The following is a 12,335-nucleotide window of genomic DNA, read 5'->3' as shown; positions in this document are numbered from 1 at the left end:
TTCCACGGATGGGGTCACAGGGAAAGCCTTGGATAAACACCATCAGCTTGGATAAGCACATCACCATGTGGGAAAGCCTCCCACAGCAGTGACAGTCCTGGGAGAGAGGAAGAACGGGCAGGCTCAGGTTCTGCATGGGGTGCCCTTTGTATTTGGACAAGACACTGGTGACAGGTAACCATGCTGACACACTGAAGGGAAAGATGCTACTATCAGAAAAGACAATTCAATGAGAATTAATGAGTTAAGCACCCAACTCAAGAAGACAGGGGAAAGAAACAACAGAATATAACCATGAATACAGTATAGGGAAGCAAAAATAAAGAACAGGCCAGGCACAGTGGCTCACGCCTGTAATCCCAGCACAGCACTTTGGGAGGCCGGGGCAGGCAGATCACCTGAGGCCAGGAGTTTGAGACCAGCCTGGCCAACATGGCAAAACCCTGTCTCTACCAAGAGTACAAACATTAGCCAGGTGTGGAGGTGTATGCCTGTAACCCCAGCTACTTGGGTGGCTGAAGCTGGAGAATCACTTGAACCTGAGAGGCAGGGGTTGCAGTGAGCTGAGATCGTGCCACCGTACTCCAGCCTGGGTGACAAGAGCAAAAAACTCCATCTCAAAAAATACATATGTGTGTGTGTGTGTACATATATGTGAGTGTGTGTATGTGTGTATATATATACACACAAATAAAAATAAGAATAGAAATTATTAGAATGAAAACGATACAAAAATGGAGAAAGTCGACTGTCTGACAAAGGATTGACAAGACAACAAGGCTTTGGCGAGGCTGGTGAGGGAAGTGAAACAGGGAAGGAGGGCTGTCCCGGGCCATCCTGCCGGCTTGCACGGTCTGAGCTGAGAGCAGGGACAGACACTCGGTGCCTTTCAGGGCTGGGCTCCAGAACAAAGAGAAGGACCAGCCCGTGCAGGAGTCTGGACTGTCGATGCCAGCGCCCTCCGGGGAGAAAGGAGTCACACTGCCGCACGCTGGACGGGGCTGCGGGAGGGAGGAGCGCCGGGGCCCTGAGCACACCCTGAACCTCTCTGTGGACTCACATTCTCCCAAGCACAGCTGGGCTCGAGTCTCCCCACTCCTGCTCCGAGCGTGCTGGCTCTCATCCTGGCCTAAGCACGGCCCGTTTTCTCTCATATCCATGCCTGGCCCGTTACATTAGACCAGGGATCCAAATACATTTTCTGTAAGGGTCAGATGGTAAATATTTTAGGCTTTCTGGGCCAAAAGGCAGAGCTGAGGATGCTAGGCAGGCACTCAGCAAGAGAGATGCAGAGCTCCACAAGCTCTTTATGGATGAAATTCAAAATACACCAGTAGTAACTAAGCATGGCGGCGGGCAGAGCATCACACCATCACAGTCGGGCTCTGAGACCCAGGGCTCCCCTAACACAAGGACAGGGCTTCCACCAGATGGCCCACTTAAATGCTTCCTTTCTAGGTCCACAAGACGCGGAGAGTTCTTCTCCCAACAAGGTCCAAGTTCAGCTCCTCCTCCCCAAGTTCAAATCCAGCAAATTCAGCAGCAGCCCTCTAAAGGCCATGGGGGAGCCACAGCCACAGGAATCACAGGAATGCAAATGGCCTGGAACACTCACGCCAGGACCTGCCTGGATCCAGTGGGCAGATCTGAGAGCTCTTACACTTCACTTTCCAGGCAGGGGGCCACAGAGCTCAAGAGAGCCGGAAGTCACAGGCACAAGTGATAGGCTTGGGGAAATGGGCCCTAGGCGAACAGCCGCTGGCCTGGTTGCTTCCTGTGATGCAGGGCAGGCTCCTGGGTCACTCGCCCAGGCACATGTGTTCATTGCTGAGTAGCTACTTGTTAACTGCATCCTGAGCTGAGTTTGTCACCCGCCCCGGCTAGTTCACCTGAGACCTGGGTCACCAGGTCACGCCGCTGCATACCCTTGCCTGAGTCCTCCTCACCTGCATCTTCCCTCCCACACTCCCGCCTTCCTGGGCCGGCTCTCTCACCCACAGAGCATGACTGATGGCCAGTGAGTCACATCTGTCTGGCTTTTTTAAGGCCAAAAGCAGAATGAAGCCCTCCCACCCAAGATCCCTATGCCTGCAGCAAGGCCACCCAGAGGTGTGCTCTCCTGGGCCCTCACTCCACCCCACCCACAGCCACAGAAGGGTGTCAGCGGCAGCCCCTACCTTTGTAAGGATGCACCATCCCATCCACCACCTGCACCGTGTCGTCCCCCTGCAGCTGCAGGGACACATCCCCCACCGCGTCCACCAGCTCCGTGAAGAAGTCGGCAATCTCCACGCAGTCCTGCAGGAACACGTAGCGGTCCTGGCGGTTGGTGAAGTAGGAGTCACTCAGGTTTGCACTACAGGGATGGAAGACACAGGTTCTCAGGTGAACTAGCAGGGGGGTAACAAACTCAGGTCAACATGCAGTTAACAAATAGCTACTCAGCAATGAATACGTGCAAGAGACAAAGCCAGAGTCGATCCAAGGTGACACAGCGAGTGACCCACAGGCTCCTCCTCTCAAGGAGCTGACAATCTAGCTGAGAAGAGGAGATGCAGACACAGAAAGTCAGCTAACCACGCAGGGCTTTTGTTTGCTTGTTTGTCCTGAGACAGCCTCATTCTGTCGCCCAGGCTGGAGTATAGTGGCATGATCTTGGCTCCCTACAGCCTCCGCCTCCCAGGTTGAAGTGATCCTCCTGCCTCAGCCTCCTGAGTAGCTGGGGTTACAGGCGTGCACCACCACACCCAGCTAATTTTTGTACTTTTAGTAGAGACGGGGCTTCACCATGTTGGCCGGGCTGGTCTTGAACTTCTAACGTCAGGTGATCCCTCTGCCTCAGCCTCCCAAAGTGTGGGATTACAGGCGTGAGCCACTATGCCCGGCCCATGCAGGGCTATTTATCAGTGCCCATGTTTGTTTGTTTTCTCTGTCCCACTAAGTGACAGCTGCCACTGGTACCGTCCCAGAGCAAGGATGCAATCAAGGGCCTTCTCTCAGCACCAGCAACCCAATCCTGGTCCCACTGCCGAGGGGAGGGCCTGTGAAAGGGCCCACATTTATCAACCCAAGGACCTGGACTTCCAGGTCTGACTCTTGTTTATTTTTCTGGCTCTGTCTACCTGACAAAGTGACTCATCCTCTCTGATCTGTTTCCACACGTACACAGTGAGGAAAATACCACAGAGGGTCACTGGGGGTGGGAACAGACAACACACCTGAGTGGCCAGCACATGCTAAGTGCCCAATCAACAGTGGCTTCCAGTCAGTCCCTCGGGGTTTCCAGCCTCAGTGGCAGAGACAGTGCCAGGGAGGTGCTGCGGGTGCACAGCAACCAGACCTACAAGCAGGTTCTCCAAGGCTGAGGGGAACGGGTTTCCCACTGTTCCTATTCCACTGCCCTCCAGCCTGCAGAGCAGGAAGGCAAAAGCACCGGCGGTGGGAAGCACTCACCCGCTCAAGATGACGCTGTTGTCGAAGAGATACACCTTAATGTGCTGCAGGCCAATGGTCTCGTTGAAGCGCTCAGGGATGAGGAGCCGGAGCAGGCCGCGGAGGTGCGGCGTGTGAAAGAGGGAGACACGGACCTGCTCTGGGAACCTCTGCAGAAGTGGGAGCAGCATCGTGCGGGAGTTCTTCCGGCCTGAACACAGGACAGAGAAAGCGGCCGTTGACTCACAACAGGAAGGCATCCTGCCTCCAGTGAGGAGCCACCTCCACGTGGCCTCGCCTTCACCTGCGCCGTCCACCTGAATCATTCACACCAACTGGGGCTACTCCAGCCAGGGGACTCCCGGGCCAACCTCCGTCCTGTATGCTGGCCACATCTCAGGCCTGGAGTGCTCAGCATGGCAGATGCCTGCTCTTTTTGCCACCCAGCACCCATTCACCCTCCTCCTGGTAACTGCACCCAACCTCCTCCTGGGGCACTACCCCACCCACTCTCAGCATTTCTGCTCTGGGAGACGACCCTACCCACCTTGCCCCTCACCCCCAGCTCCATGGGGGAGCACACAGGCCTGGGCTGGACTATTCGGCACAGTCCAAGCTCCCGGCTGGGCACGCCACCGTCAGGCCACTCAGGAACTTTGACCGAATTCTCAGGAAACCAGACTCTTTCAAAGGACAAGGTATCATAGGGAGACAAGCCTAAGCCACCAGGGGTCACCACACAGAGCCTGAGAAGGAAGCCAGGCCAAAGAAAACAGCTACGGGATGGATCCTGGCGACACAGCCAAACCCCAAATCACAAGCCACCCAAAGCAGATCAGTCACAGGAGTCCAAAAAAGTCTTTTTGCCTAAGGCAGTTTTTCAAGAGACAAAGTCTGGCTACATTGCCCAGGCTGGACTCAAACTCCCAGCTCAAGCAGTCCTCCCACCTCAGCCTCCCAGGCAGGTGGGACCACAAGGCGTGCCACTGACTCGGCTCCTGCCTAAGCTGATTTCAGTTGGGCTTTCAGTCACTTGCTGCAGAAAAAAATCCTAACTCACACAATCAGGCATCCTGGGCCAGCTTGGATGATCTTCAAATAGCCTTGTCTCTGCCTGGGGACGAGGGGGTGACAGTAACTCCTCTTGGAACTGAGGATCTGACACAGGAAGCATGAGGGGCCAGGCGTGCATGCCACCTACCTCGTGAGCCCCGCGTGAAGTCTAAGAGAATGGAGACCTTGAGATTTGAAGGAAACTTTGCTTGGAGTGACTTTTCTAGAGTACTTTCCAGGCAGTCCACCTACCAAGAAAGAACACAGAAGAAGAGAAGATTAAGACCCAAAGAGGTGTGTGTATTTAAAGAAAAACAAAACGCCCCATCGGCTAGTGCTCTCGTCATCTTCTCCAAAGACAGGTTTGTGCCAACAGCACTCGGACACCAACACCACAAAAACTCTCTGTCTGAGAGCCCCTTCTTGATCATCAGAAGCAGCACCCAGGGGCCCTGATCGGCCCAAGCCTCCAGGAATGGAAGGGGACCTGCAGGCAGAGGCGTGCTGCCTGACAGCCAGCCCATGCCACCCTGGAAACACTACGACACCAGGTCCCACGTACATTTCAACACAGACAATCCTCACAGACAAAACAAACAGTGCCCTCCTCGTAAAGAGCACTTAGTAAATATTTGCCAAATGAATGAATCCAAGACACGGCCTGCCCACTGGCCACTCTCCGCAGTGCAGACATTCCATTCTTCTCCCGTGAGAACACACAGGCTCCCAGGCTTGGAGGGGAGGGTATATCCTTAAAAGAGAGGGAGGCGGCCGGGCGTGGTGCCTCACGCCTGTAATCCCAGCACTTTGGGAGGCCGAGGTGGGCAGATCACCTGAGGTCAGGAGTTCAAGACCAGCCTGACCAACATGGAGACCAACATGGAGAAATCCCATCTCTACTAAAAATACAAAATTAGCCGCGGTGGTGGGGCATGCCTGTAATCCCAGCTACTCGGGAGGCTGAGGTAGGAGAATCACTTGAACCCCGGAGGAGGAGGATGTGGTGAGCCAAGATGGCGCCACTGCATTCCAGCCTGGGCAACAAGAGCGAAACTCTGTCTCAAAAAAAAAAAAAAACAAAAAACAAAAGAGGGAGGCCTCCTTCTTAGGAGAGGCAGAGAGGGGAGGACGGCTCATATGAACCCATTGCCCCTCCCTCTCCACACTCCAATCCCTATAGCTTCCACCTGTAACTCTGAACAAGGACAGACCAAGAAACGGCACTAACTCTGGGCAATGGGCCCATCCGTTTCACTATACGGAGCGGAAAGCAATCCCAGGAGACCAAGAGAAAGACGTGATCTCATTCACAGACTCACTTCAGCTGAGCCTCAGCTCCCGCCACGCACCAGAACCTGCGCTGGCCCCAACAGCTCATACAAACCTGGGGACTGCTGGCTCCTTCCCACCCACCTACCTCACTGTAAGTGACAGGGATGGCACAACAGCAAGTCCAAGGGGAACAAGGCTGGCAGCAGCCCTGGCACTTGACACCAGCCCGTGGCAGAACCAGCCAGCCAGCCCAACTTGCACTCAGGTCCGTTTGTCCAGTACAGGGTCAGAAAGCCTTTTGTGTAAACAGCCAGAGAGTAAATATTTGGAGCTTTACAGACCAGATCGGCGCTGTCACAACTACCCAGTTCTGCCGCTGCAGCATGAAACTGACCACAGATAATAGGCGAATGAGTGTGGCTGTGCTCCAACAAAATTTTATTTACCAATACAGAAATTTAAAGTTTTCGTAAGTCATAAAATACTATTTTTTTCTTTCCCAATTATTTGAAAATGTAAAAACCATTCTTTCTTAGCTCACAGGTCACACCGTAACAGGTGGCAGGTCAGATTTTGCCTGCAGGCCACAGTCGGCCAAGCCCTGAACTGGCAGGCAGAGCTGCCTGGGACCCTGTGTGAGTAGGAGGACACTGCCAGTGAGGCCAAGAAGGCCCACGCTCTCCTCACCAGGCCCTCCCCACACCAGGCCCTCCTGACATGCCCACATCTGGGGCAACAAAAATAAGAGCTGGCTCTGACATGGAGGCCAAGGAAAGGCAGCTCCACACCAACTCCATGGCACAAAAAGCTGTGGCACGTTGGGGCCCATTCACTACTGCTACCAGGACCATCTCCCCATAAACCTTACCAGTTCCTGTTCCAAAGGACCTGTCCCCAGGTAGAGGGATGCCATCACGACCCGCCTCTTGGCCACTCTTATCTGCCCCTGAGAGAGGAGAAAAATCCAAAATTCAAATTTATCATTTTCATGGTTCACTAAGAAAACAGAACCCTTTGACCTGGCAGGCAAATCCTACTCCAAGCTGAACTATCCTATGTCTTTGCCAATTAATATTTAAAGCAAGCTCGAAACGTGTATGGTAACCTCCCAAATAAGTTCCCACAATCCTAAAAGAAAATAGCCTGCAAAGTAAAGCAAAGTCTAGGCCAACTATAAAATGCAACACGGCCATTAAGAAGAATGAAGGCAGGCTGGGTGTAATGGCTCACGCCTATAATCCCAGTACTCTAGGAGGCCGAGGCAGGCAGATCGTTTGAAGCCAGGAGTTCGAGACCAGCGTGGCCAACATGGCGAAACCCCGTCTCTACTAAAAACATAAAGATTAGCCAGACCATGGTGGCGCAGGCCTGTAATCCCAGCTACTCAGGAGGCTGAGGCAGAAGAATCACTTGAACCCAGGAGGCAGAGGTTGCAATGAGCTGTGATCACACCACTGCACTCCAGCCTGGGCAACAGAGCAAGATTCCGTCTCGAAACAAAGAATGAAGGCAATCTACTCACACTGCCACGAATGTCCACAATGGATTGCTGAGCCACAAGCAAATGACCTGTGCTCCCACCTCCTACACCTCACTCCTGCAGAAAGCATGCAAGCGCGCGCACATGTGCGTGTGTGTGTATGTGTGTGTGTGTTTGTGTGTCTGCAGAAGCATAGAGAGTACACAGCAAACTGTCCTCCAAAAAGCAGAGCTCAAAGGAAGGGGAGTATGGACACAAACCTGCCCTCTTTACCTTCTACCCATCTGCACAGTTTCCAATGTCCATATTCAGCATGCACCACTCTTGAAATGTAGATGGACAGGTACACAGACACGTGAGCAGAACACACCAGTGCCCCAAGATGACACCCCAAATCAGTCCTAACAGCCAAGGGCCTCTCCCTAGCAGTCCCACCCCTCTCAGGGGTACAAAGAATGGCAGGGGTACAAAGAATGGCAGTGCTACCAAAAGATACACAAGAGACCCAGGTGAGAGGGAGGCAGCTTCACATCTACCTGCTTCTCTATCAGAAGGAACATCACAGCCCACCCTGCATCGTCAACACAGGATGACAGGCAACTTGACTAGACAGAAACATGAACAATCACTAGGAAAGGCTTCCGGACAAGGAAAAAACAAAGCAACTTCCCAAGGTTGCTATTTCCTTTGTTTTGTTATGAATTAAAATAGATGTTTGTGGGGGTAATGATTATAAAGAAAGGGAAAAATAAATAAGGCATAAGACACCGGGCGTGGTGGCTCACGCCTGTAATCCCAGCACTCTGGGAGGCCAACGCAGGCAGATCACAAGGTCAGAAGATCGAGACCATCCTGGCTAACACGGTGAAACCCTGTCTCTATTAAAACAAAATACAAAATATTAGCCAGGTGAGGTGGCGGGCGCCTGTAGTCCCAGGTGCTCGGGAGGCTGAGGTAGGAGAATGGCATAAACCCGGGAGGTGGAGCTTGCAGTGAGATGAGATCGAGCCACTGCACTCCAGCCTGGGCGACAAAGCGAGACTCCGTCTCAAAAAAATAATGAAAGAAAGACAGAAAGAAAGACAAAGACAGAAAGAGAGAAAGACAGAGAGAAAGAGAAAAAAGAAAGATTGAGAAAGAAGGCATAAGACAATTTAGTTCAGGCAACCAAAGCATATCTGACTGTTTACTACAAGACACCAGGTCCTACAGATGTAGCAAAGGCATGGGACCAGGCAGAAACCAGCACCGTCCTCCCTTCTCGATGTGTGCCCTGGGAAGAAACGTGCTACTCAGTGTGACACACACTAGGAGAATCTGCCCACACTTCAGCGCAGACGGCAGGGAAAGGAGGCCCTGGTGTATTCTCCACCTGCTGGGGCAAGCCCCTCTGCCCCTTCCTGCTCTCCGCAGGCCCACCCTCCTCAGGCAGGGCCCGACCTCCTGGCCAGGGGATCACTACATGGAGACAGTCAGTCATCCTCCCAGAGTTGATTAGGACAGAGAACAATTGCCTTTGAAAAACTTGTTTCTTTAGGCTGGGCACAGTGGCTCACGCCTGCAATCCCAGCACTTTGGGAGGCCGAGGCAGTTAGATCACCTGAGGTCGGGAGTTCGAGACCAGCCTGACCAACATGGAGAAACCCTGTCTCTACTAAAAATATAAATTAGCCAGGCATGGTGGTGCATGCCTGTAATCCCAGCTACTCAGAAGGCTGAGGCAGAAGAATCACTTGAACCCAGGAGGTGGAGGTTGTGATGCGCCGAGATCGTGCCATTGCACTCCAGTCCGGGCAAACTCCATCTTAAAAAAAAAAAGAAAAGAAAAGAAAAACCTGTTTCTTCAACTTGAGGAGAGAATCAAGTAGGAGCAAAGAGCCAACAGTTGCAGCACCATTTGGTACAAACAAGGATGCCCAGGACAGGTGAGCAGTGCAGGGAGGCGGATGAGAGGGGAGAACAAAAGGACACGCCTGTGTGCACACACAGAATGCATTCTGAATGAACCAGTCAAGCTAAGTGTGGATCAACAAACAGAACAAAAGCGCAAAAGGAGAGAAAATGGGCAGGCACTCAAATGACTGAGAGTTCATTTTCCGCACAAAGGTGAGTCTCTACTTAGATTTCCTATTGTCTCCCAGCATTCTGCCTGCTTGGCCTGGCCCCATCAGACCTTCATTATTCTTTTTTTTTTTTTTTTTTTTTGAGACAGAGTCTCGCTCTGTTGCCCAGGCTGGAGTGCAATGGCGCGATCTTGGCTCTTTGCAACCTCCACCTCCCAGGTTCAAGCAATTCTCCTGCCTCAGCCTCCTGACTAGCTAGGATCACAGGTGTGCACCACCCTTCCGTATTTTTGGTAGAGACAGGGTTTCACCATGTTGACGAGGCTGATCTCTAACTCCTGACCTCAGGTGATCCACCGGCCTCAGCCTCCCAAAGTGCTGGGATTACAGGCGTGAGCCACCATGCCTGGCCTGGACCTTCATTCTAATATCATTGCTAATACAAACTCATAGTTCATGCTGTTAAAAATTAATTAGTGTTGAATTACTTCATTCCAATTAGCAGTTTAACCAGAATAACTAGATGTGGCATGTAAACCTGAGTAACACGTTGATAGCTGAACCCCCAAATGCAAAACTTACATCACTACCAGGAGAGGAAAGGCACACACTTAAGACAGAGTCCCTAAAGAATCAAGACTACGCCGGGCGCAGTGGCTCAAGCCTGTAATCCCAGCACTTTGGGAGGCCGAGACGGGCGGATCACGAGGACAGGAGATCAAGACCATCCTGGCTAACACGGTGAAACCCCGTCTCTACTAAAAATACAAAACACTAGCCGGGCGCGGTGGCCAGCGCCTGTAGTCCCAGCTACTGGGGAGGCTGAGGCAGGAGAATGGCGTGAACCCGGGGGACGGAGCTTGCAGTGAGCGGAGATCCGGCCACTGCACTCCAGCCTGGGCGACAGAGCAAGACTCCGTCTCAAAAAAAAAAAAGAATCAAGACTACAAGGCTTAGACCCAGGATGTCTAAATTCCCCGTTACTTTGAAAGGCCTCTTCATGCATATCAAATCGCACCCACGAGTTTTTACTTCCTATTACATCTACCAAGATGACACTCATACTGTGTTTGGAGATGATTCCAGGGTTAGGGGTCCATCATGCACAGACTAGATAAAGATGCCCTCCTGCCCTGTCACCTTTAGCAAGGACATACCCGTGTGGCCCACGGGTCCTCAGTCCTCACTAACCTCCCTTCTCGTGGTCACAACTTCACCGTGGAACAAAAGGAAACAGTGCACCCATAAGAATCAAAGTCTAGGCCCGTGGCCGCACACGGTGGCCAGTACTTTGGGAGGCCAAGGCAGGAGGGCCATTTCAGCCCAGTGGTTCAAGACCCGCCTGGGTAACATAGTGAGACCCCTTCTCAAAAATAACAAAATAAATAAATAAAAATAAGGTCTAGTTCCTTGTTCTCACTGTTGCCTTCTCAGAGCTTCTCCACCTGAGACACTGGCCCCACAGGCAAGTTTCTGATTGTGGCTCAGCTCAACCATCCATGAAGCTGAAACCTGACAGGTAAAACCTGGAAGGAAGGAAGAAGCTTGAGCAGCTATCAAAAGTTTCTAGACTAGAAAGCACTCAGGACTCACAAACCTAATCCCCCAAAAGCTCTAACTCAAACTTTTTTCCTTTAGATATAACTTACCTTCATGAGCTCAAAAAACTCTGCTGGGGAAGAAAGCACCCTGACGTGAGAACTGGAGACTCCAAATTCTGGAACCAGGTTTCTGATCCACTGGAACCGGTGCACGCCTTCCGGACACAGGCAGCAAGGTGGGGAGGTGACCTGGGGAACAGTGGGGGACAGCAGGGGAGCCAGTAACAGCCATGGTGACCTGGTTAAAGAAATAAGCAACTGGGTCATACCTCAAATACTTCTGCAGAAGCCCCTCTCAGTTACTGGTGGGTGAAGAGGGGCTGGGAGATGGGTGTGTTGTTTGTGTTATGAATGTCAGATTTTCTAGAACATTTTCAAAAGTGAGCCCAACTCAAGCCCTGCTAAAGGATTTTTCCTTCGGCCTTTCCTCTTATTCCTTAAAAAGCCTACTAATCGAGCAACTTGAGAAGTGTCAGTACCTATAGATAAACCCCAAACTTTAATTCCAAACAACTCAGGAACCAAATTTAGAGCATCCACAAGTAAACTCATAAAAGCTACCACATGGTTTGCCACCATATGGCAACCTTCTAATGAATCTACCTCAAAAAAATGTGCCTGCAGCCACCACTAAAAGACACCAAGCAGAAGCGTAAGTGTGGCAGAAGTCTCATGACTACAGCCCAGACGCCCCACTTTATGACTCATGAGATAAACAAGATTTCTATTCAAGGAAGTACCCAGAAAAAGAAATTTTTCTCTTTAAAAATCCAATTTATGCTGAGCATGGTGGTTCAGGCCTATAATCCCTGCACTTTGGGAGGCCAAGGCAGGATGACTGCTTGAGTCCAGGAGTTCAGGACCAGCCTGGGCAATATAGCGGGACCCAGTGTCTACAAAAAATTGTTTAAAATTAGCTGGGCAGGCAGGGCACAGTGGCTCACACCTGTAATCCCAACACTTTGGGAGGCCAAGGCAGGTAGATAACCAGAGGTCAGGCGTTCGAGACCAGCCTGACCAATATGGTGAAACCCCATCTCTACTAAAAATACAAAAATCAGCTGGGCGTGGTGGTGTGTGACTGTAGCCCCAGCTACTCGAGAGGCTAAAGCAGAAGAATTGCTTGAACCAAGGAGGTAGAGGTTGCAGTGAGCCAAGATCGCACCACTGCACCCCAGCCTGGGTGACAGAACAAGACCCTGTCTCAAAAAAAAAGTTAACTGGTCATGGTAGCACACACCTGTAGTCCCAGCTACTCAAGAGGCTGAGGCAGGAGGATCTCCTGAGCCTAAGAGTTCAAGGCTGTTCTCCCAGCTCTGATCATGCCATTGCATTCCAGCCGGGGTGACACAGCAAGACCCTGTCTCAATCAATCAAAATCAGACTTGGAAAGAAAAGCTGGAGCAGGGAGAGAAGGGAGAAAATGAGCCCCTC

At 51.7% G+C, this 12,335-nt stretch overlaps 1 protein-coding gene and 1 non-coding gene across 11 annotated transcripts in view; both read right to left on the bottom strand.

The window, feature by feature from the left end:
• Window positions 1–12,335, bottom strand: part of PGS1 (phosphatidylglycerophosphate synthase 1) — a 48,645-nt gene that overhangs the window by 22,789 nt on the left and 13,521 nt on the right. For all 10 annotated transcript variants that reach the window (XR_002517821.2, XM_021928068.2, XM_003913518.4 and 7 more), the window contains exons 2-6: window positions 10,950–11,139; window positions 6,626–6,703; window positions 4,634–4,733; window positions 3,454–3,643; window positions 2,178–2,356 (exon numbers count right to left, since the gene is read on the bottom strand). Coding sequence is in view for 9 of the 10 variants with exons in the window: in XM_021928068.2 (XP_021783760.1) it covers window positions 2,178–2,356; window positions 3,454–3,643; window positions 4,634–4,733; window positions 6,626–6,703; window positions 10,950–11,139 (737 nt within the window). In the remaining variant the exon portion in view is untranslated. The remainder of the gene's footprint in view (window positions 1–2,177; window positions 2,357–3,453; window positions 3,644–4,633; window positions 4,734–6,625; window positions 6,704–10,949; window positions 11,140–12,335) is intronic.
• On the bottom strand, window positions 2,928–3,056 carry LOC116271140. The gene has a single exon (XR_004179578.1). It is a non-coding gene; the product is annotated as a small nucleolar RNA SNORA30/SNORA37 family (small nucleolar RNA).

Source organism: Papio anubis, chromosome 17 (assembly GCF_008728515.1).
Source record: "Papio anubis isolate 15944 chromosome 17, Panubis1.0, whole genome shotgun sequence".
Classification (NCBI taxonomy): Eukaryota; Metazoa; Chordata; class Mammalia; order Primates; family Cercopithecidae; genus Papio; species Papio anubis.
This window is presented reverse-complemented; position numbering and strand designations above follow the sequence as displayed.